This window comes from Gopherus evgoodei, chromosome 8, assembly GCF_007399415.2.
Source record: "Gopherus evgoodei ecotype Sinaloan lineage chromosome 8, rGopEvg1_v1.p, whole genome shotgun sequence".
NCBI classification, from domain to species: Eukaryota; Metazoa; Chordata; order Testudines; family Testudinidae; genus Gopherus; species Gopherus evgoodei.
In genome coordinates, this window is record NC_044329.1 from 57,932,218 (window position 1) to 57,956,168 (window position 23,951).

The 23,951-nt window shown below is 48.9% G+C and overlaps 2 protein-coding genes across 3 annotated transcripts in view; one reads left to right on the forward strand and one right to left on the reverse strand.

Annotated features, from left to right (window-relative positions):
- Positions 1-2,875, forward strand: part of SMG7 (SMG7 nonsense mediated mRNA decay factor) — a 77,159-nt gene extending 74,284 nt beyond the window's left edge. The window contains 1 exon segment of the mRNA XM_030573912.1: positions 752-2,875. Coding sequence (XP_030429772.1) covers positions 752-865 — 114 coding nt within the window. The 3' untranslated portion in view covers positions 866-2,875.
- NCF2 (neutrophil cytosolic factor 2) overlaps positions 1,793-23,951 on the reverse strand; it is a 29,791-nt gene continuing 7,632 nt past the window's right edge. For both annotated transcript variants that reach the window (XM_030571405.1, XM_030571404.1), the window contains 9 exons: positions 23,582-23,625; positions 21,677-21,818; positions 20,381-20,443; positions 19,584-19,662; positions 12,406-12,452; positions 11,574-11,725; positions 11,382-11,493; positions 8,941-9,112; positions 1,793-5,773 (listed from right to left, as the gene is read on the reverse strand). In XM_030571405.1, coding sequence (XP_030427265.1) covers positions 5,676-5,773; positions 8,941-9,112; positions 11,382-11,493; positions 11,574-11,725; positions 12,406-12,452; positions 19,584-19,662; positions 20,381-20,443; positions 21,677-21,818; positions 23,582-23,625 — 909 coding nt within the window. In that variant the 3' untranslated portion in view covers positions 1,793-5,675. The remainder of the gene's footprint in view (positions 5,774-8,940; positions 9,113-11,381; positions 11,494-11,573; positions 11,726-12,405; positions 12,453-19,583; positions 19,663-20,380; positions 20,444-21,676; positions 21,819-23,581; positions 23,626-23,951) is intronic.

Here is a 23,951-nt window from a genome sequence, read left to right on the forward strand (position 1 = left end):
TATACACACTACCTATGCCAACGGGAGGGGGGGTTCTCCTATTGGCATAGGTAATCCACCTCCCCAAGAGACAGCAGCTAAGCTTATGGAAGAATTTTTCCATAGACCTAGCACTGTCTAAACTGGGGGTTAGATCAGCTTAACTGTGTTGTTCAGAGGGTGTGGATTTTTCACACCCTTGAGCAATGTAGCTGGGTTGACTTAACTTTTGAGTTTAGACCAGGCCTTAGTACTATGAACTGAAGGCTTCCTGCTGCAATGCAGGAATGTGTTAGGTATATCCAGTTCTGGAAGACGTCACTGTAGGTGTCAGTTCACTCACACTGTAGAAATCTCTCTCCTCACTTTGAAATGTCATATATACCAGGAATAGACTGGCTGAACTAGAAGAAACCCAAATGTTGGGTCTGATTTACCATATCTGTGTCTATTTAAAAAAAAAAAAAAAAAAGATTCTGCATTTCCATTGCTTATTAGTCTGGGATGAGTTTTAAGGCAATGGGAATTTCTGTTCACATTGACTTGTTTTACGGGCATACCGGAAGAAAGGAGGAGTGTTAAGAGGAAGGGTCCTTTCAGTAACTAATCTGTGACCTTGACACTTACAAAATCATCCATTCCAGTGAAGAGCATGGTATAAATACTGAGGGGAGGCAGGAGAAAATGGGAGACTTGTCAGTCTGGGAAATGTATACGAGAAGGGGCCCTCAACCAGGTATTAGTGCTGACCCTTGCTTTTTTATTTCTTTAGTCCATCTGGTCCAGTTCCATGATGCATCCTGGACCATCAGCCCTGGAGCAACTGTTAATGCAGCAGAAGCAGAAGCAGCAACGTGGACAAGGCCCCATGAATCCACCACACTGAGAATGAGGTGGCAATCCTTGCAAAGAAAGGCTCCATAAACCATGGCATGTTGGGTCTGCAGGACTCGCCCACACAGTCCTGTGCAGGTGGCAGCCCTCTCTTCTGTTCCTTGCTGTCAGGAGGGCGTAAGTGCTCCACCAACCCACTGAGTATGCACGAAATGTCTGCAGTGCAACAAAAAACATCAGGAACTCTCCCATCCCCCCCAGCCCTCTGGAGGGAGAGAGGAACTGCTGTTTGTCTCACTCAGTAATCTGATATCACCACCTCTCACCTTCTCCATCGTGCATGTCCCCAGCCACATGGGAAGTAAAAGCTGAGAATGAAGGGCAGATGGGAGAAGCCAATGAGAACTTCTCAATCCTTTTCCTCTCTTTGGGGAGATAAAATAGGAATCCATTAATGATTGCTTTGCTGACTGAGAATGTAGTTGAAATTATTCCTAAACATCTTTATTATTATTACTATCTCAGTAGTAAGATCACACTGAATTCTTCCATACACAATGTGCGTTGTAGTCAGTGTGTAGCAAAGAAAGCCCCAGTCGCTGCTCTGGTCAGAGGTGGGTGGTGACAGGGTGGGGATCTATCTCCTGGGCTAGTGAAGGAGTTTCGTGAAGGAGAGTCTGGCACTTGACACCACTTCATCCTTCACTCAAAGGCTCTGGCCAGCCCTTGTGTGGGTTAGAGACTCCAGCGTAAAATGCCCTTTCTGTAGGTGTTCAAGCTACAATTGGGGACGCAGTGGGCATTGCAGTGCAAGCAAGTAACTGCTACGGGGTTTTAAATTAATGTTTCTGATTCCTATACGTTTTACTGTAGCATAGTGACCAGCCTCACAAAGGGCAGACTAGTCTGTGCGTTCACAGCCTGACTCCTTTTGGTAGGTAGGTAGGTAGGAGCTTTCAGTGGTTTTTTTTTGTTTTTTCTTTCTTTCTACCCCCACCCTCACCTCATTGCTGGATGCTCGTAGTTTCATTCCCGATGTCAACATCCCACAAACAAGTAATGAGTCCAGCATGATGGGATAAAGAAGACAGTCAGCTGGGCAGTATGGTGTGTACACAGCCCCCTAGGTATACATCAGCTTCAGGCTTGCACGCAGCTGAGCCCCAAACCTCCAGTTCCAGAGTGAAATTCCAGGCATCACAGACGCGTGTAACACACAGAAGAAAACATAGCGCCGTTCGCTTCTGAAAAGGCGCAGAAAAGGAAATACAGCATTTTATTTGCTATTTATTAGGGGAAAAGGAAGACTGGAAATCTCATATAGAAAAAAGGACAGCATTTCTGTTTGTTTCCCAGGGAAGTTATGGAAACAAACTAAACGTCCATTTGCAATGCTAGCCAGAGGGGCATTTTGTGTGTGATGATTCAGAATCGCTGAGCTGAGAAAAAGCTGCAGAGCAAGGCACATGCAGGAGCCTCAGTGACACTGGAGTCTGGGCAGCCCCAATTAATACAAAAAGGGAAGATTAGAGCTTAGTGCCCTTCATAGGGTATGATTGGCTCCCCCTTGCCCCCTGCACTAGCAACATTACTGTTCTCTGTTGCAATTCTAAGAGAGATTTTCTTTGAAAGCTCTAAAGAGTGAAACTCCCATCCTAGTGGTGGTGAATACAAACCGAAACCTTCTGTGCTTCTCTTCAGCCCTCCCAGTTTGTGTATTTTGAGCTGTGCACCCAGGCAGCTGCAACATTCCAGTGCTTGAACTGTCACTGACTCTTGCACCCTAGACAAGCTAACCAGATTCACCATCTCATGCCCAGCAGTGCCAGAGTCCCAGCCACAGAATCCTATTTCTGCATGAGAATCTGGTGTTTGGAATGTTTTCTGAATCTTGGGCCAGGATTCCCCATCCCACCCTCCAGTGTTGGAGTTACGTAGGGCTCGGGGATTCCCAACAGAAACTGGTTTGTGTCGTAAGCTTTTTTGTGTTTTTTCGTCTGTCTGTGCAAGACCTGCAGCTGCTGAAATCAGCTTTGCCTTTAATTAAACCATGTTCTCTCCATCCAGGTGTGAGTAGCATTTATTTCCTGTTTAACTGAATGGAAGTTATTTAGATTCTCTTTTTGTAGAAAAGGGAGCGAGGTTCATGTAATATTCATGTGGGATTGAAAGATTCAGTGAGCCAGAGAGATTCAGACTGGACTCAGCATGGGTGAGCCAAAAGGCAAACATAGCACAGGGGCTATGAACACTGAACTGAAAATGATATATAGGGAGTTCCTGACAAAACTTTCACTTGGAAGGTTGATTATGTCAGACTGCCAGAGCCCGGAGAATGAGTTAAACTTTAATCCTGAGGACTGATGGAAATATTTAGGGCTGGGATTCCCAAACTGTGGTATGTGCATCACTGGTGAAACATGAGGCTGTAACAGGGTGGGCTGTTCCTTTTTAAGGGATCCCAACTGACCCCTGTTCAAGGACATGGCCCCTTTAAGGAAACAGGAATCCAAGAGAGCCACAGACTAGTTGGGGGAATGGGGTCAGGTGTTAAGCAAGTAGCTGCCACCTTAACATAAAACCCAGCTGTTAAGTGACTCCCAGAAGGAGAATTACAGGAAAGCATGAAGTCAGGAAAGAGGCTCCCTAGATGGGGACCAGAAAGGAAGACTGGTGGGCTGGAAAATCCCTTACACCCCAGAAAGTGTTAATGAAGAAGATGATGTGAGTCATGGGCCCAGGTTAGGAGGAGACTTTTGTATATAAAACTCCTGTGAGGTCGGGGTTGCAGTGGGATTGGCAGCTCCCTGGCTCAGAGAGAACCAAATTGGAACTGGGAACTGGAAGCCTTGGAGTAAGGGTAAACTGGCTGAAGCTTCTTGGTGTCCAGTTAAAGCTCTGGATGTCCAGCTAAGACTCCCCCACCCCTCTGTGCCTCCCTGCTCTTTGACATACTCTCACACGTTCTCACCACCAGAGCCCATATACACTCCAGCCAGAACCTGTATCCTCAGTCTAACACCATTAGAGCTGGAAAGGAAATGGTTTTCCCCCCATGTGAACCTTTTTACTATTTTGAAACTTCCCCATTCTGCATCATGATGGAACTGCATTCTTTTGAAGTGTGTGTAAAACCGAGCAAGAGAGCCCACCTCAAAACAGCCAATAACATGGTGGTCAGGGCACTCACCTGGAATTGGTGAAAGCCAGGTTCAGATTCCTGGTTTGAATGCTGGGTTGGGTATGTCTCCTGTTGGAGCTGTTGTATAAATAATTAGATATTCACTGGATCGCCCACATCCAGGTGAATGCCCAAACCACCAGGCTGTTTTAGTGTGTGTGAGGGCAGGGGGTGTGTCTCTCTGGTTTTGAAATTCCATCCTGGACCTGAGACCTTCCTTGATGATGGTTTTGTCAAAACTCTGCTATACTCCTATAGAAAGTTTTGGTTTAAACAAAGTGGCATTTTCCAATTTGGGGCGGGATGTTTTGTTTAAAAAAAAAAAAATTCCTGACCAATTCTAAATCTCCTGTCCTCTAACCTAACACCCACACTCAAACTCCTTTCTCAGACATCCCCAGGAAGATCTCCATCAGCCTAATTCACCACTTATTTTACTGAGTTTGTAAATACTTCAGTTGAGCCTAATAAGGGATAAAATAAATGTGCACAGAAGGAGAAATTTGCATGTGGTACTTTTAACAGTGTCTTTTGAAGGTGGTATGTGAATCAATAAAGTTTGGGATGGTAGGGGATTGATAGAGAGATGTGGAGCCTTTTGTCCACAGGCCATTTGTCCTTATACACATCAGGATGGCATTGACCATGTCCTTACTACCTGTTGGATGTTTGGTCTCAGTTCAAGTCCTAGTGGCACAGGTGTCTACGCCATCCTTGATAGTACTGTTCTTGTCATTGTAACAATGCGGGGCCAATTCTTAAACAAGCTTTGGAAACTGAATTGTCTTGTCTGAGGCTAGTATCTTTGTCAGGTTTCAGGCACATTAGTGGGGCAGTGTAGGCGAGCCAGCACTGTAGTGATATGGTAGCTTTCATGCTTCTGTTTTCAGACATCTTTCAAGAACAATAAATTCACTTGAAAACAAATATCAATATTTCTATGGGTAGGAGTGTGGGGACTTTCCAGAACACACGTTAGTACTTACAATGGGGAAATTGTCTCATAAAAAGTGTAGGACACCCAATAGTGTAAATGTCAGTGCAGAGACTTGACAGTAACTTTATCCATAGCTCCAGTGCTACCAGAAGGGATAGTAGCTCTGATATGAGAAAAGGTGCCTTCCTAAGGGTTTTGAGAAATCCCAGCTGCTGGTCAGTGAAGGTGAAGCACTGAAAGAAGAACCATTTTATTGAATGATGGAGCAGAAAAAAGACAGTAATGTTGGAAGGAGAAACGGGAGTGGTAGAGTTATGGATGCTGACAGGTGACTAATGATGTGGCAGGATTAACCTGTCCGGATCCTTCACACCTGACCACCAGCTCCTGTTCCATTCTTGCTGGCAGTGCCATAAATAGAAGAGTAGTGCCCTCTTTGAGAAGTGGTTTCCTGATTCTTGCCAGAGGCAGAATAGATGTGGGGAGAGCTGCTGCTTCTCAAGTGGTCTAAGAGCACAAGAGTTCAGGCAGGCCTGAGTGGCTGGTCTCCGTGCTAGGAGATGGTTCATAAACAAGGTGCTAACTGGGACATGTTTAAATAAGAGCTGGGGCAAACCAAAAGGTGAAACAAAAGTAAGGCTTTTCTTACACATGAGGGTCACATTTCTGTATACAGTGGTTAACAAGAGGAGACATCTTAAACGCTACTTTTGCACGTCCTGGGGTCCTCAGGCTTCTGTGGAATTAGATTTCAGGGTTTTCGACATCACTTTTTTGAACAAAAGCTTGGGGGAAAATACCCACCTTCCCCTTGCACTGGCCTTCCAACCACTCTTCATTCACTAGAAGATAAAAATTACAGGGAGATGCTTTTTTTTTGCTGTGGATAAGTTTATAAACAACATCACACCCCAAGAACCGAGCAGTGCCTAAGAGCACCATTAAGCTCCTCAAATGGGTAAATAGATACGCTGAAAGTCAAAGACGTTGCTAAAGAAGAAGGAACTGAGGGAGCCAGTGGACAGACAGGATGGAGAGCTGCAAAGGCGCAAGTCGGAGGTGGCAACAAAGAATAAGCTGCAGAACTGGGAGAGACTGCAGGTATTTCTGAAACCAGGAGAAACAAGCTTATAGAAGGAGTAAATAAAGCAGTAAGGCCTTAGGCAGATAAAAGAGAGCAATCTTGCTTTATATATTTTTTTAAAGTAAAAAAATTAATTCCTGGGACCTGAGGACTGACTGGAAATGTGGAAAGGAGATGATGGAAGTAGGTGGAAGCAGAAGTATTTTCTTGGATACTGTGGTGATGGGCACTAGTATGAAACCCTGAATGTCTTCCAGATAAAATCAATAGCAATAGTGAAGTCTCTGACACTCTCCCTTTCTGAGAAAAAAACTGATCTTCAGTGTAAAGCTGCAGCCAATACCAGGCCGAGGCACAAAGGACAATAAGGGGAAGCTTTTCAAAGGCACAAAAGCCTGCTAAGTGCCAAACTTTCACTGCGATTTAGGCACCAAACTGCCCTAAGTTCCTACAGACTGAGTTCTGGGGGGATGGTGGCCCTGTATAAAAGACGATGGAACAAACTTAAGGGACAAAGCCAAATATGGTGTGAGCAGAGCCTGGCACCCTTAGAGCTGCAAGCTGTCACTGGTCACATCAGAGAGTACAAGCCCGAGCAATAGAGATGAACGAAAACCAGCAAGTGTCACGATGAGAACAGCAGCTAGGGCAATGGTGCAATGAATGGAGTGTTTGAATTTCCAAAAAACGAATGGAAGGAAGAGCCAGCTTTTCCAGGCAAGGGCTCTTAGCTCAGTGAGGAGAAGCAGCAGGATCAGGGCATTAGAGGGCTTGATCCTGTGCAATGCCGGTGCCATCTGGGCATATAAAAACAAGGCAAAAAACCTGAGTGGGACAAGGAGGGAGTGTAGGAAGACAAGACCCTTCATTAATGACAGAGCCTCTGTACAGCCACCAAATTATTCCTGCCTTAGACCAGGCATAAGATCTAAAGGCCGCATATAGCTACAGGCCTTGCATACTGAGGGGTTCACTAAAACCCATCTCTCCTGCCAGGCTCGTTCTCTGCCAAATCCGCCCCTCTCCCAACCTGAGCACTTGAGGCAAGGGAGTGGGCACATCAGTTCAGGGCGAAGGGCTGAGCCTAGTTCTTATCATCTGTGCCTGCTGTAGTCTGTTCGTAACTTCACTGGAGCATACCAGCCTTGTCCTCCCTGCTGTGCTGCATGCACAGATTGAAACAGTCAAGGCCAAAGTATCGCTGCCAGCAAGGCCCACTGCACATCCTCACACCCCATAAAGCTTGAACTGTCCTGGAAACACCGTGGACTGGTATTGGGAAGGATCAAAGGTTCATACAAAATTCTACCCGAAACCAATCACTGTCAGAGAACAGTGCAGCGAAAAAGGAAACTGATTAGAAGAGGGCCTGGGGAAATAATTGAGTGGTTTTGTTCCGAAGGTGCAGGGTGATAGCGGGGGCTGAAATGGCCACCCTGGTTTTTCCTCTCTATCAAAAAAGGAAAACAGATGTTGAGGAAGTGATTAACAAACTAGCATATCTCAAGCGGGATAGAACTTGAGGCTGACTGAAGTCGGCTGAGCTTGGACGTGTAGTGTGTTTAAAAAAGAAAAGGGCAAAAATCAGTGTGGCTGTATTTAATGGGTGTGGGGCAGGGCTGCTCTGAGGTGGATTGGAAAGGGAGGTCTGGTAACATCCAATACTGTTAAACCTGGAAATGAGGGTAGAACTGGAGGATCGGTGTGTGGGCTGAACTTCTGCTGGGGATGACTGGACTAAAGCTAAAGCTGGACTAGAGAGAACTAGAAAGCTTCCATGTGTAGACCCTAAACCCTCCTTAGCCTGCTGCTTCGTTGGGTTAGTCAATTGGCTGAAAATCCTGCTCACTTCCTGTGCAGCCCATGGGACAGAAGCTGCCCTTACCTTAGCACAGGGGTCAGCAGCCTTTCAGAAGTGGTGTGCCGACTCTTCATTTAGTCACTCTAAGGTTGTGTGTGCCAGTAATAAATTGTAACGTCTCTTTCTATAAGTCTATAATATATAACTAAACCATTGTTGTATGTAAAGTAAATAAGGCTTTTAAAATGTTTAAGAAGCTTCATTTGAAATGCAGAGCCCCCCAGATTGGTGGCCAGGACCCACGCAGTGTGAGTGCTACTGAAAATCAGCTCGCATGCCACAGGTTGCCTACCCCTGCCTTAGCAGGTTTGATCCTCAGGCCTTGTGGATGGTAAGAAAATTTGCAACAGTGTAAACAAATTGATGTAGTTACTGGTGCAATATTTTTCTCTGTATAGGCAAGGCCTAAATGGGGGATCTCTAGAGTAAAGGGAACCAGGGACTCATCTTGCATGTTTCAGATTAAAAATGCCCATCTCTTGGAGGGGGGAAGGAAGGCAGGCATCTTTCTTTTCCTCTTCCACACTTTCAACCTTCAGGATTTGAGCATTATCCCCACAGCCCTAAGACCATACCCAACAGCCTCTAACCAAGCTTCTTTCAGCAAGCTTGTATTACTACAAACACCAGCGATGGTAAAGTGTCACACACAATGCTGGCTTTTGCAGCAAAGGGATTACTCTCTGCAAGTGGGAAGGTAGAGAAGCCTGTGCCTCAGCCAAGGGTTCAGAAGCAGCTGGAAATAGGAGAGTTCTACTGGTCTCGCCTACTTGACTCAATATGTGGCTGATCCGACAAAGCACAAAATGCAGGGTGAGACCCAACAGACTGGGGAAGCAGCCGGAGAAGTTCTCAACTGACTCATCTGCACTCATCAGAAAGGTGACTTGCTGAAGAGCTACTGCTAGATAAGAGCTGGCTAAATTAACTTGCAAGGATTTTTTTGTCATGGTTTTTTGGAGGAGCTGGATATCCAGGGCACCCACTGAACTCAAGGGGAGCTGCTAGAGGTGCTCAGCACCTCTGCAATCGGGCCAGTGCTCCAACCAGCAGCATAAACCTACCTTTGGATAAAACAAGTATCACATCTCCTGCCTGGAACTCCAGGTCCTCAGGCTGGATGGCTTCATAACTGTATCGAGCTACCACGTGATTTGCTTCCAGCTGTTGTGGTGGTGTCTTCTGGGTACCCTCCTCAGCTTGGCCATCTTCTCTTCTGGGTAAATCTTTGTCTCCCTAATACAGGAAACAGCCTGTTGAGATGCCGCTTGGTGTTTCCTTTAACGTGCATGTCTATGTAAGAAAAGCTACTGACTGAATTTCACAGGAGGAGCTAGCAATGCTCTTACACTGTAAGTTTACTTGTGTGTCAGATGAACTGTGTACATCTTCCTCTATCCAGACAGACCCATTTGGTAGTTCTTGGGCAATGTAATTATCCTATATCTTCGTTATCTACTGTACCTACGGGGGGAGCTTTGGCCCAAAGGCGGGGGGAGGGGAATAGTGTGCATTCTAATGCTTTGTAAAACATGCTGAGGCCCTTGTGTGAAAGGCATCACAGAAGTGCAAGACACTAGGAGTAGGACTTGGGCCCTTCTCCTAGGTTCACTTGTAGCCTGAAGCCTGGCTCCTGCCGTGAGATCAGCCCAGGACTCAAACAGCCAGTGAAGTGGTGGGCATGGCCTGCGCTCACCGATCCTCGCCTGGTACAGCTACGTCAAGGGGGCTGAGTTTGTCTCCAAGACAGGAGCAAGAAATCAACAGCTGGCCCGCCAGGGAATCCACTCATGCGTAGGGATCAAACCCACACAGCCTCCCTGGGGAAAGCAGCTATTGCCAAAGCCCCTGAAGTGTCGTCTGCCCCCTGCCTCTGCAAGGCTGCACTGATGCGACAGGAATGGCTTACGTGGAAACACGGATGGGCCTTGCTTCTGTCCCCCTCTGACGCTCTGCAGTGTGCGCGCTTGGGTAAAATGCCTCTCAGAGCTGTTCCTGCAACTGGCTGAGCGCAGCAGGAGGCCAGACTGTCCTTTGCAGAACATTTGATCACTACTGAGATACCTGAATTCAAAGCCAGGCTTCTCTCCACCCTTGCACTTCTTATCAGAGCTAGGTTGTGCCTGCCTTTGTGTTTGGTTACCTAGATCACTAACAGCTGCAGGGCATACAGGGCTGGGTGCCTCAGTAACTTGACTCATTTCGCTAGAGGACTGGGGTTGTACACAAGGTCAAAGAAAGGACTGTGCAAAACCAGAGAATGAAGTTCTCTTGCTTGGGTCTTGCTGCTCACCTTCCTCGGCACAGGCACCTGCTCCACCATCCTAGGGATGGGGTGAAATCTGGAGTGGAACTGAGTTCTTGGGGAGGCAAGTGGAAGAGGGCTTGGAAGGACCCCCACCACCAGAGAAGTTTAAAGGTAGAGCCTCTTACAAGGGCTCTGGCATTCTCTGGAGGTGCTGTCTTTAAAAAAATAAAAATTCAAACCAGTCTCTGCACATAGCCACTGCTGGGAGTGGGATTGCTGGGGGGCTTGTTCCAGGGAGCTGCCACTTGGCCCCCAGCATAGCTTGCAGGCTCACCCCAGCAAGCTTTTTGTTCTTAGACTTTCACACAACCTCTTCCCGCCTAATGGGCTGTCTAGTCCTTGAGAGATGGCCTGTGCTGTGCCAAGTGTGCTGGTCCCCTTTGCATTTGGGACCTAGGCACAGCAGTGGCCTGGGGTGGAATGTTTCCAGCCTGTGAAAGATGGGAATTGCAGGGTAGGTACAGTGGAGAAAGGGGCTGATCACTCATTTTGAGGGTCTGGCTTCTTTGAGATGCACCTCTGTCCCTGCCTTCCAGTTCCTGGTAACTGGGGAGCTGGGGAGGGATGGCGTGGGCTTATCATACAGGAGCCCAAATCTGAATAAATTGGGCCCAAATTTAGAGGGGAGCACGAGCTGATACAACTTCCAACTCCCTGCCCCAGTGCACGTTACCCTGGCCCAGAGTTATTCTGATTTAAGTGGACTCTCACTTACGTAATGCCCTGTCATGCACACAGGATCCCTCTCCACCTCCACACACTCACACCAACGATTCCAAGAGGGTCTATGCCAGGGTAACTGGCCAGGAGGCAGGAATGTACCAGACTGCATCTACTTTAGCAGACACCTTCTGGGTCCCGGGGTGTAAGTTACACCAAAGGGTGCTCCCTCAAACATGCAGGTTCTCAAATTTCATTGCATCATGACCCCCACACCCAGGCTGCATGTTTGAGGGCCATGAGGAGTTTTACACCACTTTACATAGCACTTTTGAGTTTGGCCCTCAGCTCTGGATTTATCACATTCTCTCTCTTACTGTCCCTCAGACTGAATTACTTTCAAATATCCAGATTCTCAAATAGCGTATTTCTCTCCCAGATTCAACCAGCAGGAATCCCTGCTGCTGATAAGCTAGGAATGCTGATGCCAGAAGAGCTGTCCACAGTCAGCGAGCATTAGAACCCAGGGTAACTGACCTCTGTGACGTCGCACCACAGTGTCAGGTAATAGTCCTTAGCGTGACTCCATGCTGTCTTCATGCTGTCCTCGCTCAGAGTTACCAGCTGCTCGCTCTCTGCAGGCCGGTACCTGTGCCACAGGGGAAAATTAGCATGAGACCAGAAGCTCTCTGAAGATGAGGATGATGCTGAGACAAGGCAATAGCTCACCTCAGTTTTGTATGCTCTGGTGAGAGCTCCAGTTTCTTGCACACCATGTCCAGGAGTTCGCTGTAGGTGATTCCAAGCCGGACTGGTATTGCTACTGTATACTTGTAATGCACCTTGAGAACATATGGGCTTGAGGTAGCTGATCCTACATCCTGCAGGGGAAAAGTGGGATTGAACATTGCAATCTGCACCACAGAAGCCTTATTGTATAAATACAAGTGGTTATGACTCGTTAAAAGACGAGGAGTGAGGCCTGCATAAATCGGGGCTGGCATGGAAACGGAAACCTTTCATCTCTAAGCCACTGGTTCCATTCTGACCCAGGTCACCAGCAATCTGCCAGCTGGGAGTCTTAATAGCTTTTCCAGCAGGTAAGTGTCTATGTCACAAAAGCCATTATCACAGCTAAGGCTTATTGGCAAACACGGTGGCAATTCTAGGAGGGAAGCCAAGCCACACTCGACCACTCTGAAAGCAATTCACTCTGACCAGTCAGGGCACGCTAGTGGAGATGGTTTAAGAGAGACTTGCTTTGCCCAGGCTGTGCAGGGAGAGGACAGATGATACCTCTCCAAAAGCTACCCCAATCATTAACTTACCAGCACAGTAAAAAGTCAAAGGATGTGCTTGGATGCACTGACAATCTTAGATCCTGCTGTCCAGCTGACCCTCAGCCTGGCTATTACTTTTCAGAGAGGCTAGCAGTCTAGAAAGTGACAAGCTCAAAAGCGCAAACATTCACCCCACGTTACAATAAATGCTTGTGTATATGGACAGTAAGTATTCACCCTTCAGGGGTTCCTCTCCACAAACACACAGGGACATTCATTACCTTTGCAGCTTCCTGCTGCTGTTTTCCAGAAGTACCAGGACCGTGAGCTGAATGGAGAGCAGAGGAAAAAGTAAGTGAATGGACTCTAAGCAGATAACTATTGTCACTCTCCATGCAAATACACACTCAGATTCATGGCAGACCCCTCACCCCACATCTCGCATTACATCAAACAAGGACAGAGAAGCACATTAGCTTGTTGCTGCTAAAATGAGTGAAATCATTAAAGTGTCACTGGGTTTTGCCGTTAGCACCTCATTGAGATGAATGGAAGCAACCCAAATTTCTATGACTCAGGCCAATAACACTGCATCATCTACACTTGATTTCACATTTTAAAGATTAGTTTTGCAACCATAGGGCATAAAGACAGTATTTTTTTTAAACATAAAAGCACAAATTGCTGGGTAACGTAAGATAATCTGCACTGTGTGGCTATTCGTGTGGCTGGGTGAGCTCCTTAACCATTGGACGTGCACCTAGAAGAGGAGGTTGGTTCACACTGTAACAGTGGATGAAATGTGTCAGACTTGCTCAGGGTTCAGTTTATAATGGTTTCTCTGGGAGGCTGGGGGCTTGACAAGACACTAAGTTCCAGCACTAATGGTAGTCAAGTTAGTGCAAGTGGCAGAGGTCTGGATTTTTAGAACGGAAGGGAAGTTAGACTCCCCATGTTTAGACTGATAAACTAATGATCATGATGTACAAACGTATGCAGCTCATGTCTCTCATACCACTTACATTCTCAGCTCAGGGTTTCGGATCTGTGAAGATCTGTTAACGTGTGGACTGGGAGTTAAACCTCCTGGCTTCTGTTCCCAACTCTGCCCCTGCCTTGTTGTGTGACCAAGGGCAAGTCACTGGGGAGTTCCTATAACTCCAGGTGCTCAACACTTTTGCAACTGATCTCTCTGTGCATCTGTTTCCTTCTCTATACACTGCAGATAACTCTTAACGCACAGGGGTAAAGTTAAATTCATGGGAGCAGATCCTCAGCTGGTGCAATTGAAGTCAATGCAACTATGACAGTTTATACCAGCTGAGGATTTGCCCCCGGGTTTGTTAATGCTTTTGACACTGGAAGGCATTAAAGAACAGCCAGTGCACCAGGGTATTCAATATGGTCCCACTGTGAGATTTGTGCTCCGTGTTAAGGATTTTGCTGGGCTATAGAGCCTGCTGGATGTGAAGGTTCCCTGTGCTTTCTGACCCACAGAGGGCTAATTGGTGTGGCTATCAGCTCTGCTAGCATTGCTGAATGTTAGTCTGCTAGTGTCTCTGAAGTACAGATGATTGGAAAAGGAAGTCTTTTTTTTCTGGGAATTTTTAAACTGCAGACATTTTTAGGTTTTTATGAAAAAGTTAACAAATTGTTGGAAAAACTGGTAAATGCTCAAACTAACTCTTATTCTGAAAAAGTGCCATTCTTGGTCTTTTTCTTTTTTCTTTTTCTAAATGAAAACTTTCATCCAGTTCTATAGTTCCCTCCTTGCTGAAAGTCGTTTTGTTTGGCCTGTGGCCTTTGAAAGCGATTGCTCTGTTCCAAACAGGCCAGCCAACTGCCAGTGTCATGTCCCTGTCCAACACCTGATTATGTTCACAGACAGCTGTGTCTGGCTTTAAAGCAAGTTCAGATGCAGCTGTTTCCACCTGCCACTAGCCACCATCCAATCCAGTGCAAAGTGGCCCCTCTCTGCTGACAGTCTGAGCAGAGGGCAAGGAGTGACATGGTAGAGGTGGTTCTCCTGCTCAGGATGGAAGCCTCGTTCCAGAGCCTCTGCCTACCCTGATGCTCCTTGGTTCTGCCTGTTGTGGAGCCATGCAACGCTTCATTCACCAGCACAGCACTGTCCATGATCTAGCTCAGACAAGGGGATTGGTGACTGTTCATTTTCAATGCTTTATAGACAGTTGGCTGTCAATAGCCAGGCTCCTGCAGGCAGTGGCTAATGACCACTTAGCTTAGAAGTAAGCTTAGGTGTTTCCTGCTCATGTTAAGCTTTTTAGTCCCTGGGGTTATGCCACTTCAGGAGTTGCAGCTTCTTCAGAGGGCAGGGGAAATTTAAGTTATGCTCGATATCTGAATAGGGTTAAAAGATTTAGAACATAAAACTGGCCATATTCAGTCAGACCAATGGTCCATCTAGCCTGGTGTCCTGTCTTCTGCCAGTGGCCAGTGCCGAATGCTTCAGAAGGAATTAACAAAACAGGCCATTATCAAGTGATCCATCCCCTGTTGTCCACTCCCAGCTTCTGCCAGTCAGAGGTTTAAGGACATCCAGAGGATGGGCTTGCTTCCCTGATCATCTTGGCTAATAGCCATTGATGGACCTAACTTCAATGAACTTAGCTAATTCTTTTTTGAACCCTGTTATACTCTTGGATTTCACAACATTCCTGGGCAAAGAGTTCTACAGGTTGACTGTGTGTTGTGAGATGTGCTACTTCCTTATGTTTGTTGTAAACCTGCTGCCTGTTAATTTCATTGAGTGACCCTAGTTCTTGTGTTATATGAAGGGATAAATAACACTTCCCTGTTCATTTTCTCCACATGATTTTATAGACCTCAATCATATACCCTCTCAGTCATCTCTTTTCTCAGATGATAGTCCTAGTCATCTTTAATTTCTCCTCATATGGAAGCTGTTCCATACCCCTAATTGTTTTTGTTGCCCTTCTTTGTACCTTTTCCAATTCTAACATTTTTTTTGAGATAGGGTGACCAGAACTCCACATGGTATTCAAGGTGTGGGCATACTATGGATTTATATAGGGGCATTATTTTATGTTCTGTCCTATTATCTATTCCTTTTCTAATGGTTCCTAACACTGTTAGCTTTTTTGGCAGCCACTGCACTTTGAGTGGAGAACACATCTTCATGTTCCCTGAAGACAGGGCCGGCTTTAGGAAGTGCAGGGCCCAATTCGAACATTTTCGGCAGGGCCCTGGCAGGGATGACTTAAAAAAAAAATGTAAAAAAAAAAAAAAAAAAAGCCTTTCATTTCTTCCATTTATTATTTACTTTCCATAACTATATAAATAATACAATTATATATTATGTACATTGCATCATATATACTGTTGATTGCTTATTAATGACTGCCATTTCACATGTGTGGGACCCTGCCACTCCCTGCGGGTGTGCACATGTGTGGGTCCCAGCTGCCCCCTGCCCCCCTCATTGAAGCAGGTGTGCAGGGTTACTGCCCTGGGAACTGCAAGGCAGCAGTGGACATGGGGCTGGTTGGAGGCAGGGCAGGGGCTGACTGGAGGTAGGGTCTAGCTGCAGGCAGGGCAAGAGGTGCAGGGCTGGCTGGAGACAGGGGGTGTGGGGTGGGCTGGCTTCAGGCAGGGCCACAGGGGAATGCAGCAGGGGTTGGGAGGGCTGGAGACAGAGGAGTGCGGAACTGGCTGGCTTCAGGCAGGGGAGTGCAGCGGGGTTGGCTGGAGACAGGGCAGACGGTTTGGGGCTGGGTGCAGGCAGGGCTGTGTGGGGGGCTGGCTGGCTTTGGGCAGGGTCACAGGGGTGTGTGGCGGGGTGGCTGGAGACAGGGCAGGGGGTTTGGCAGGGGCTGGCTGCAGGCAGGGGGTCAGGGCTGGTGTGGGCAGGGCAGGGCAAGGAGTGCAGGTTATTTAAAGAGCCCGGGGCTCCCCTGCTTCTACCCTGCCTCGGACCTTTTTAATAGCCATGGGAGCCCAGGAGAATACATGGGGGCAGCAGGGCTCCGGTGGCTATTTAAAGGATGGGGTGGCAGAGGCAGCTGGAGCCCCAGCCCTTTAAATAACCCCCAGAGCCCCCCCCATCCCAGGGCTTTGGGGGCTATTTAAAGGGCCTGGGAGCTCCAGCCGAGAGAGCGGGGCTGCGGGGCTTGCCGTGCTCCGGCAGGGGCTCCAGCCAGGACCGCAGGGCAGCTTGCCGTGCTCTGGCAGGGACTCCAGCTGGGGCCGCGGGGCTGCAGGGCGGCTTGCCACACTCTGGCTGGGGCTCCAGCCGGGAGAATGGGACTGTGAGGCAGCCGCGCTCCCAGCGGCGCTCTGGTCAGGGGAGCGGGGCCATGGAAGACCCCGGAGCAGACCTCAGCCAGCATAAGTAAAAAAATGTAAAAGGCGCGGGGCCCGATTCCCGGGAATCGGCTGAATCGGCCTAAAGCTGGCCCTGCCTGAAGACCTCGGCTAAGACCATGAGTCAATGTAAAAAGTCCCTCTGCAGAGTGCACTGAACATAAGACCATCCATACTGTATCAGACCAAAGGTCCATCTAACCCAGTATCCTGTCTTCTGACAGTGGCCAATGCCAGGTGCTTCAGAGGGAATGAATAGAACAGGTGATCATCAAGTGATCCAACCCCTGTTGCCCATTCCCAGCTTCTGGCAACAGAGGCTAGGGACACCATCTCTGCCCATCCTGGCTAATAGCCATTGATGGACCTATCCTCCATGAATTTATCAAGCTCTTTTTTGAACCCTGTTATAGTTTTGTCCTTCACCACATCCTCTGGCAAGGAGTTCCACGGGTTGTGCGTTGAAATACTTCCTTTTGTTTGTTTTAAACCTGCTGCCTATTCATTTCATTTGGTGAACCCCCCCCCCCCCAGTTCTTGTGTTACGAGAAGGAGTAAATAACACTTCCTTATTTACTTTCTCCACACCCATCATGATTTTATAAATCTCTATCATATCCTCCCTTAGCCGTCTCTTTTCAAGCTGAAAAGTCCCAGTCTTATTAGTCTCTCCTTATATGGAAGCTGTTCTATGCCCCTAATCATTTTTGTTGCCTTTTTCTCAACCTTTTCCAATTCCAATATATCTTTTTTGAGATGGGTGACCACAACTGCACTCAGTATTCGAGGTCTGGGCATACCATGGATTTATATAGAGGCTGTATGATATTTTCTGTCTTATTATCTGTCCCCTTCTTAATGATTCCCAACATTCTGTTTGCTTTTTTGCCTGCTGCTGCACATTGAGTGGTGGTTTCAGAGAACTATCCACAATGACTCCAACATCTCCATCTTGAGTGGTAACAGCTAATTAGATGCCATAATTGTATATGTATAATTGGGATAATGTTTTCCAGTGGGCATTAGTTTGCATGTATCAACACATTTACATTTGACGCTGATCATCCAACTGCAGGCAGCCATCCAAAATTGCATCAAATGAGGCTAAAGATGGTAGGTGGATTTTTGCTGTCTAATACATGGGTTCTCAAACTTCATTGCATCACAACCCCCTTCTGAAAAAAAAATTACTACATGACTCTAGAAGGGGGACCAAAGCCTGCCCGAGCCCTGCCACCACAGGTGGGGAGGACCTGCAGCCTGAGCCCTGCCACCCAAGGCTGAAGCCCTCGGGCTTTGGCTTCAGCTCTGGACGCAGTGGGGCTTGGGCTTCAACTTCAGCCCTGGGCCCCAGCAGCATGTCTAACACCACCCCTGGCACCCCCATTAAAATGGGTCCTGACCCACAGTTTGAGAACCGCTGATCTAATAGAAAAGCCATTCTAACATTAGAACCCCAGATCAGGATCTTCTAGGGTGCCAACAATGTCTCAGATCTGGTCATTCAGACACAATGCTCCCCACAAGATGGTTCAAAGGGTTTGGAATGAACACGCTCACTCATCCTCTTCTCCCCTCAGCCTCATCCTCCACCAGCCTGGCCAGCTTTAAAAAGTGTTAACTACTGTGTCTTAGCACATCTGAGGGCTTCTGGTCCAGGTGCAAAGGGGCTGCCAGCAGCTGACGCCTTGCAGCACACAGCTGCTTTCCACTCTGGGGTCAGAGGACACTGTCTTTGGGCTTGTTGAATGGAACAGTTTCACACCTTCATTCAGCAAGTGGAACGCCCTCCTTCTCCTATCGGGCAAATGCTGGAGAATAGTGTGGAACTGGGGACTCCAGCAGCTTGCAGTGAAGTCATCCGCTGCTGCTGCAAACCCAGGTCTTAAACGGCACAGCATTCAGTGACAGAGAATACAGTCCCAGACAGCCCCAGGAAAGGCAGGCAGCAGCCTGCTATGGGATGGTCTTGTGCTGATTTCCCTGCATTGGGAGGTGAGTGAAGTGGGTTTAGTTCTCAGCTCTGCAAGCTTGGACGAGATGCTTAATTTACTCTGTGCCTCAGTTCCTGCTCTGCAGGATGGGGACAACAGCAACTCCTTTGTCTGACTTGTCTATTGAAATGATAAGTAGGGAGTTTGGGACTATCTGTGCAGCACCTTGCACAATGGACCCCTGATCTCAGTAAGCGCCGCTCGGCACTACCACATCACAGATTGTTCTCAGTAATGGTGTCTGAGTGTGCGCACACTGGGAGTGCAGCATTCACCGCAGTCCAGATAGCCCTTAGCCAGGCATACTGAGGATCTTTTCTTCTGAGGGAATAAAATTAGCCTGACTGTCCATATGAGATGGAATTGAAGGTTCAAGCAGCTTTTCAAACACAGCCCTCGTTCCCCCTGTCCCAGCTGCACTGAACAAGCAGTGGGACTCTCTGAAAGCCTGAGTAGGGTTCAGAGCCCTGGGAGAGACGCCCACATTTAAAGTTAAAGCAGCAAGACTGGGTCCAACAGTCCCAACTAACCCCTCAAAGGCAGTGAGTATCCACAGTGGGCAGCCTGCAAACCACGAGCATCTTCCTCCCAAACGCGCCCTGCTTGTACCCAGATGCTGTGCCAGATTCAGGCCCTGGCTTTGTACTGTTCCCCACCAGTGAGACAGGATTTAGGGTGGGGAGGTTTGTACTGTTCCCCACCAGTGAGACAGGATTTAGGGTGGGGAGGTTTGTACTGTTCCCCACCAGTGAGACAGGATTTAGGGTGGGAGGTTCTTAAGTGCCCACGTGATTTAGGAGCACACTTTCAAAGTGCTTCTAAGTGACCTGAAGGTTTGTGACCATCCAACCCTCTGTTTTTCTAGTCCATCACCAGTGCTATGCCATATAACACTACAAATGACTGTGTCCCCTGCTCCGGCCTCTCTCGACTGCCCCAACAGCACACAAGGGCCACACAAGAGTTGCAGCTGGCTGGGACGAATTCCCCCAGTGCAGGTACAGCAGAGCAGGGGTGTGCTGGGGGCTGCAGGAAAGAGGGGGCACACCATCAGATAGGGTGAAACTTAACACCGAGTGCTACGGCTGTCTCAGTGATCCCTGGGTGAGACGGTCACTGACCTGGTGCTGGAGACCTGGGCTTTTCCGGAGCGGTGGAACTGGGTGGGGCAGGGATGTCCAACTCAGCAGGCGTTTCCTCCTGTGAAGGATGTGAGTGTGACTATAGTTAGTGCTACTATCGGCCGGGGGCAGCACTGGGGAGCTGGGGTCCTGCTGTCCTGAGTGTGAGATTGCCTGTTAGTCACTGGGCAAAGCTGCTGCATTGGGCTCTGGGGTGGTAGGATCTGTGCATCACATCCCTGCTGGGACTCACTGGCCACAGGCATCCTGGAGGAGTGGTTTGGGTAGCCCTAGCTCAGCTCCCCACTGTGTGATAGTGCTGCAGTGCTGGGTGGCAGCCTGCAGGGGGCAGTGTGCATATGGAGGGAACTGCCTGGCAGAGCCTCTACATCTCTCAATCCATTCAGGCCCTGCTGGAGAGAGTGGGGTGATGAAAAACTCAGTCTCCCAGCAGCACAGGCAATCCCTGGCTACCACACTATGGAACATGGGATCCGCATCTTCCGAGGTATAGGGACATTCATGAAGGTGGGGGTGCCTTGGTCATCCTGATTTGGGGAAGTCCTGGGTGCTCCAGGAGCAATTCATGCAGCCCTAGTGAGCATGCAGGTCTGGAGAGCATGAGGCGGTGGGCGGTGGGCACTGGGCGGGTGTTGCAGGCAGGTGCCCCTGCATACAGTAACAGTGACAGCGCTGTAGGCTCTGGTGAGCTGCAGTATCACTCTCCTGGTGCGAGACACTACTCTGCTGGGAAACATCTATTCCAAAGAGGCTGCTAGTGCACCAGCCTGGCTTACCCGGACTTGCGGCTGGTTCTGGAGCTCCACGGCCTCAAGGTAGTTATAGGGGACAATCCCTTTCTGTGGGGAGGGGAGACACAGAGACAAAAGCAGGAGTGGTTAGGAGGAGACTGCGACAGTGTTACGTATTAACATATGGGTAGAACCACAGGCTGGGAAGGAGCAACTCAACCATGCCCAGCAGTCTGGGGGTCTCCTCTACACCTGTAGCCTGGAAGGGCAGCTGCTGCAGAGTTTAGATTTGTTTCTTGTGGTCTCTTCCAGTTCAGAGAGGTGTCTGAGCAGCCCAAAGCTGAACCTACTGTTCCAGGAGGAGGATGTAAGAACAGGAAGCATTCCCTCCTTCCCTCCAACCGCACGGTATCTGATCAGATAGCAACCAAGCTGCTCTTAGTGGCCTTTCTCAGACAGCTCGTACTTTTGTGTCATGGAGCTAGTGTGGGCTGACACAGCTTGGAGCTAGTGCCCGAGACTTTGCTTTCATGTGAGGGATCTGGCTGCAGGTGCAACCTCAGGGCTCTTGCACTTCGGGGTGAGGAATGCATCTGAGGCCAAGGCGGGGCTTGCTTGGATGGCCTTTTGAAGGTCATTTAACAACAGATGGGAGGAGGTGCTGAATGAGACCAGCTGTACAGGAAGGAAATGTGGTCAGGCCTTGGAGCTGAGAGCCCGGCATCCCCTTCCTGGCTCTGCCACTCACTTGCTGCTTCATCATGGGCAAGTCCTTTTGTGGCTTCCGCTTCCCCACCTGTAAAACAGGGACCTCCCAGGGTGGCGTGATGGGTACTGTTAAAGTGCATGGGGTGTGCTGTAGAAATGCAGGGCCGAGGGAGCAGCTAGCGGGGATGCAAGGAACAAGCTGTGGATCTCACAGTGAGAAGGTGGGTGGAAATGCCCTGCAGGGTCCAGCCTGAGGTGGGGCTGGGGCAGGGGAGCAAGGCAATCCATGCTCAGATGCTGGCTGATGGCATTAGAGGATGCCAGGAAACAGCTCCCCCAAGGACCTGTAGCAGGGAAGGATCCTACCAAGCCTAGAAACGCGTCTGTGTTTGCAGCACTTTGCAGGCTGCAACGAGGACCCTAAAGCACATGGGTCAGGCACCAGGCCCCAGCAGAAAAGCAATGACATACAAAGCAACCGAGCAAACCCCACCCAGCAACTGGGGCCTGGCAATCCCCCTAGGGGTCAGTGGGGGCTTTGGCATTGCCTTCAATGGAGCAGGAGCAGGCCCTTAGCAAGTGCCAGCCAGCACTGGCCTGGCAAAGCCCACGTGTGGAATGGACTCTAAGTACCTTCCCATTGAACATAACAGTGGCCCAGTTGTCCTTCCCCTTCCTCAGGACAAAGACAATGTTTCCCGGCAGGACCTGCAGCTCATCTGCGGTCTCGGGCGTGAACTCGAACAGCACACGGTGAGGCTCCCCTTCCAGGGCCCTAGATGGAGACACAATGGCTGGGTCAGCTGGGAAGAATGCTGCTGCCTTCCTTAGCTTTGTCTTGGATCTTTTGTTCTCCTGGGCCTCTCCCCTCCTCCCTCTGTTTCTAGGGGCTGAGGCTGTTGCAATCACTGTCAGAAGGACATCGTCCTCCCTCACCCTATCTGCTCATTTTACCCCAGTAGACCAGCAGTGGGAGAACAGACAGCTGAATTTTGGCCCGATGCACCCCTCACCATGGTATCGAAGCACCAAGTACATCATCCCCATATGTACAAAGCACCCTTCATCCAGAAACCTCCAAGCACTTTACAAAGCAGGTAAGTAATAAGTATCATTATCTGGCTCCATTATATAGATGGGGAAACTAAGGCACAGAGTGGCAAAGTGACTTGCCAAAGGTGACTCAGGAGGTCAGTGGTAGGGCTGGGAAGAGAGCCCAGGACTTCTGGCTCCCAGTTTAATGCCCTGTATTGCCTCCCATAAGCAAACTAAGAGCTGACTGCACAGTGTCCTCCAGGCGCTGATGTAAGAGGCAGCAGGAATCCTTAACTCTGGGAGCCCAGGCACTGTTTGAGGGCAGTAATGAAACTGAGTGTTTGATTTGTAGAGGGAGTGCCTGGGAACTGGAGCCGGTGAAGGAAGAAATATGGCCACCCCACAAGCCCTTTCTCTGAATACAGCCAGGCTCCTGTTTCCCTGCTTAAGCCCCTTGTCACTTTAAGCCTTTTATCTATGGCAGTTTTCAATGTGTGGCCTTTCACTAGAGGGAGCAGCGGTGTTTTCTCAAGGTGAGAGTACAAACACTGTGGCTAAGGAGAGATGAGGGAGGCTGGGCTGGGAAATGGCCACGGAAGAGCAATCCGCCTCTCTAGTATCAGAGCAAAACATGCGGTAGGACTCCTGGAGACCCTGAGGGCCTGTCAGTGTCCTGTGCTCTTCTGCAGCATGCCTTCACGCTGCCTGGGGATAGCTCAGGTTAGGAGAACAGGAAATCCCTCTGCTGCTTCAGCACGATTTGTACCTAAAGCGGCTGGGGGAGCTCAGCTATAAAGAGTAAAGAGCAGCTGGCCACAGCTAGGGTGACCAGATGTCCTGATTTTATAGGGACAGTCCCAATTTCTGGGTCTTTTTCTTATATAGGCTCCTATTACCCCCCACCCCCTGTCCTGATTTTTCACACTTGCTGTCTGGTCACCCTAGCCGCAGCGCTCTGGTAAAGAGCATGTGGTTTTCCATGGCACTTCAGGGAATCATAGGTTGAGCCCCTCTGAATGCAGAACTGCACATGATTGCCACTAAATTAGAATGGAAGTTGCTAGGTTGGACAAACAGAAACGTGGTGTTTGTGCTGTTGCAATGAGGCTAGTGTCTGATGCCATCTCTCATCCTCCCCCCACACGTAGTCTCCTCACTCCTTCCATCGCTCACTCAGACTGCATCCCCAGAGCACACGGGGCAGTAGATAGGGAGCTGAACCTATCTGGCACTACAGCTGTAAGTTACCAACTCCTGTTAGGGGTGGCATCGTTCTGAATGCAGCCAGCACCAGAACTGGAGGAAATCCAGTATCCAATATAGTGCGAGTGTGCGTGTGAGGTGGCTAGTCTGGGAGCTGTAACTGCACAGAGCTCTGTACTGGGACAGATGCTACACACATTACTACTATTCTGCTTTTCTATAGGACCAGTCATCTGAGCCTTATGCAGCACCTTGCATACACTGATGCCTCCCCCAACCCCCCGACTTTGTTTAACTCACCGGAGGATTTCTGGTGTCTTTGGTCTGGGTGGGGGGCCACAGGTCTGTAAACAAACAAACAGAACCTAAACAATCCTGCTGGTTTCATCTCTCTGCAAAACGAATCCCTCCAGGCTCCTAACACATCTCTTGCCCTTCTCAGGATGTTTCCTTTCTCCTGCTCTAGACCAGCAGTTTAATACTGGCAGTGGTACAATCTCTGTTCCCTTCTCAGTGCAGCCCAACCCTTTATTTGCCCCCAGGACCATTGCTGTGCTTTGGGCAGCCAACTCGGAAGATGTTCATAATGTCACTTTGGCTCATTCCCCTAAGGGTCTGTCTACACTGCAATTAGACACCTGCGGCTGGCCTGTGCCAGCTGGCCAGGGCT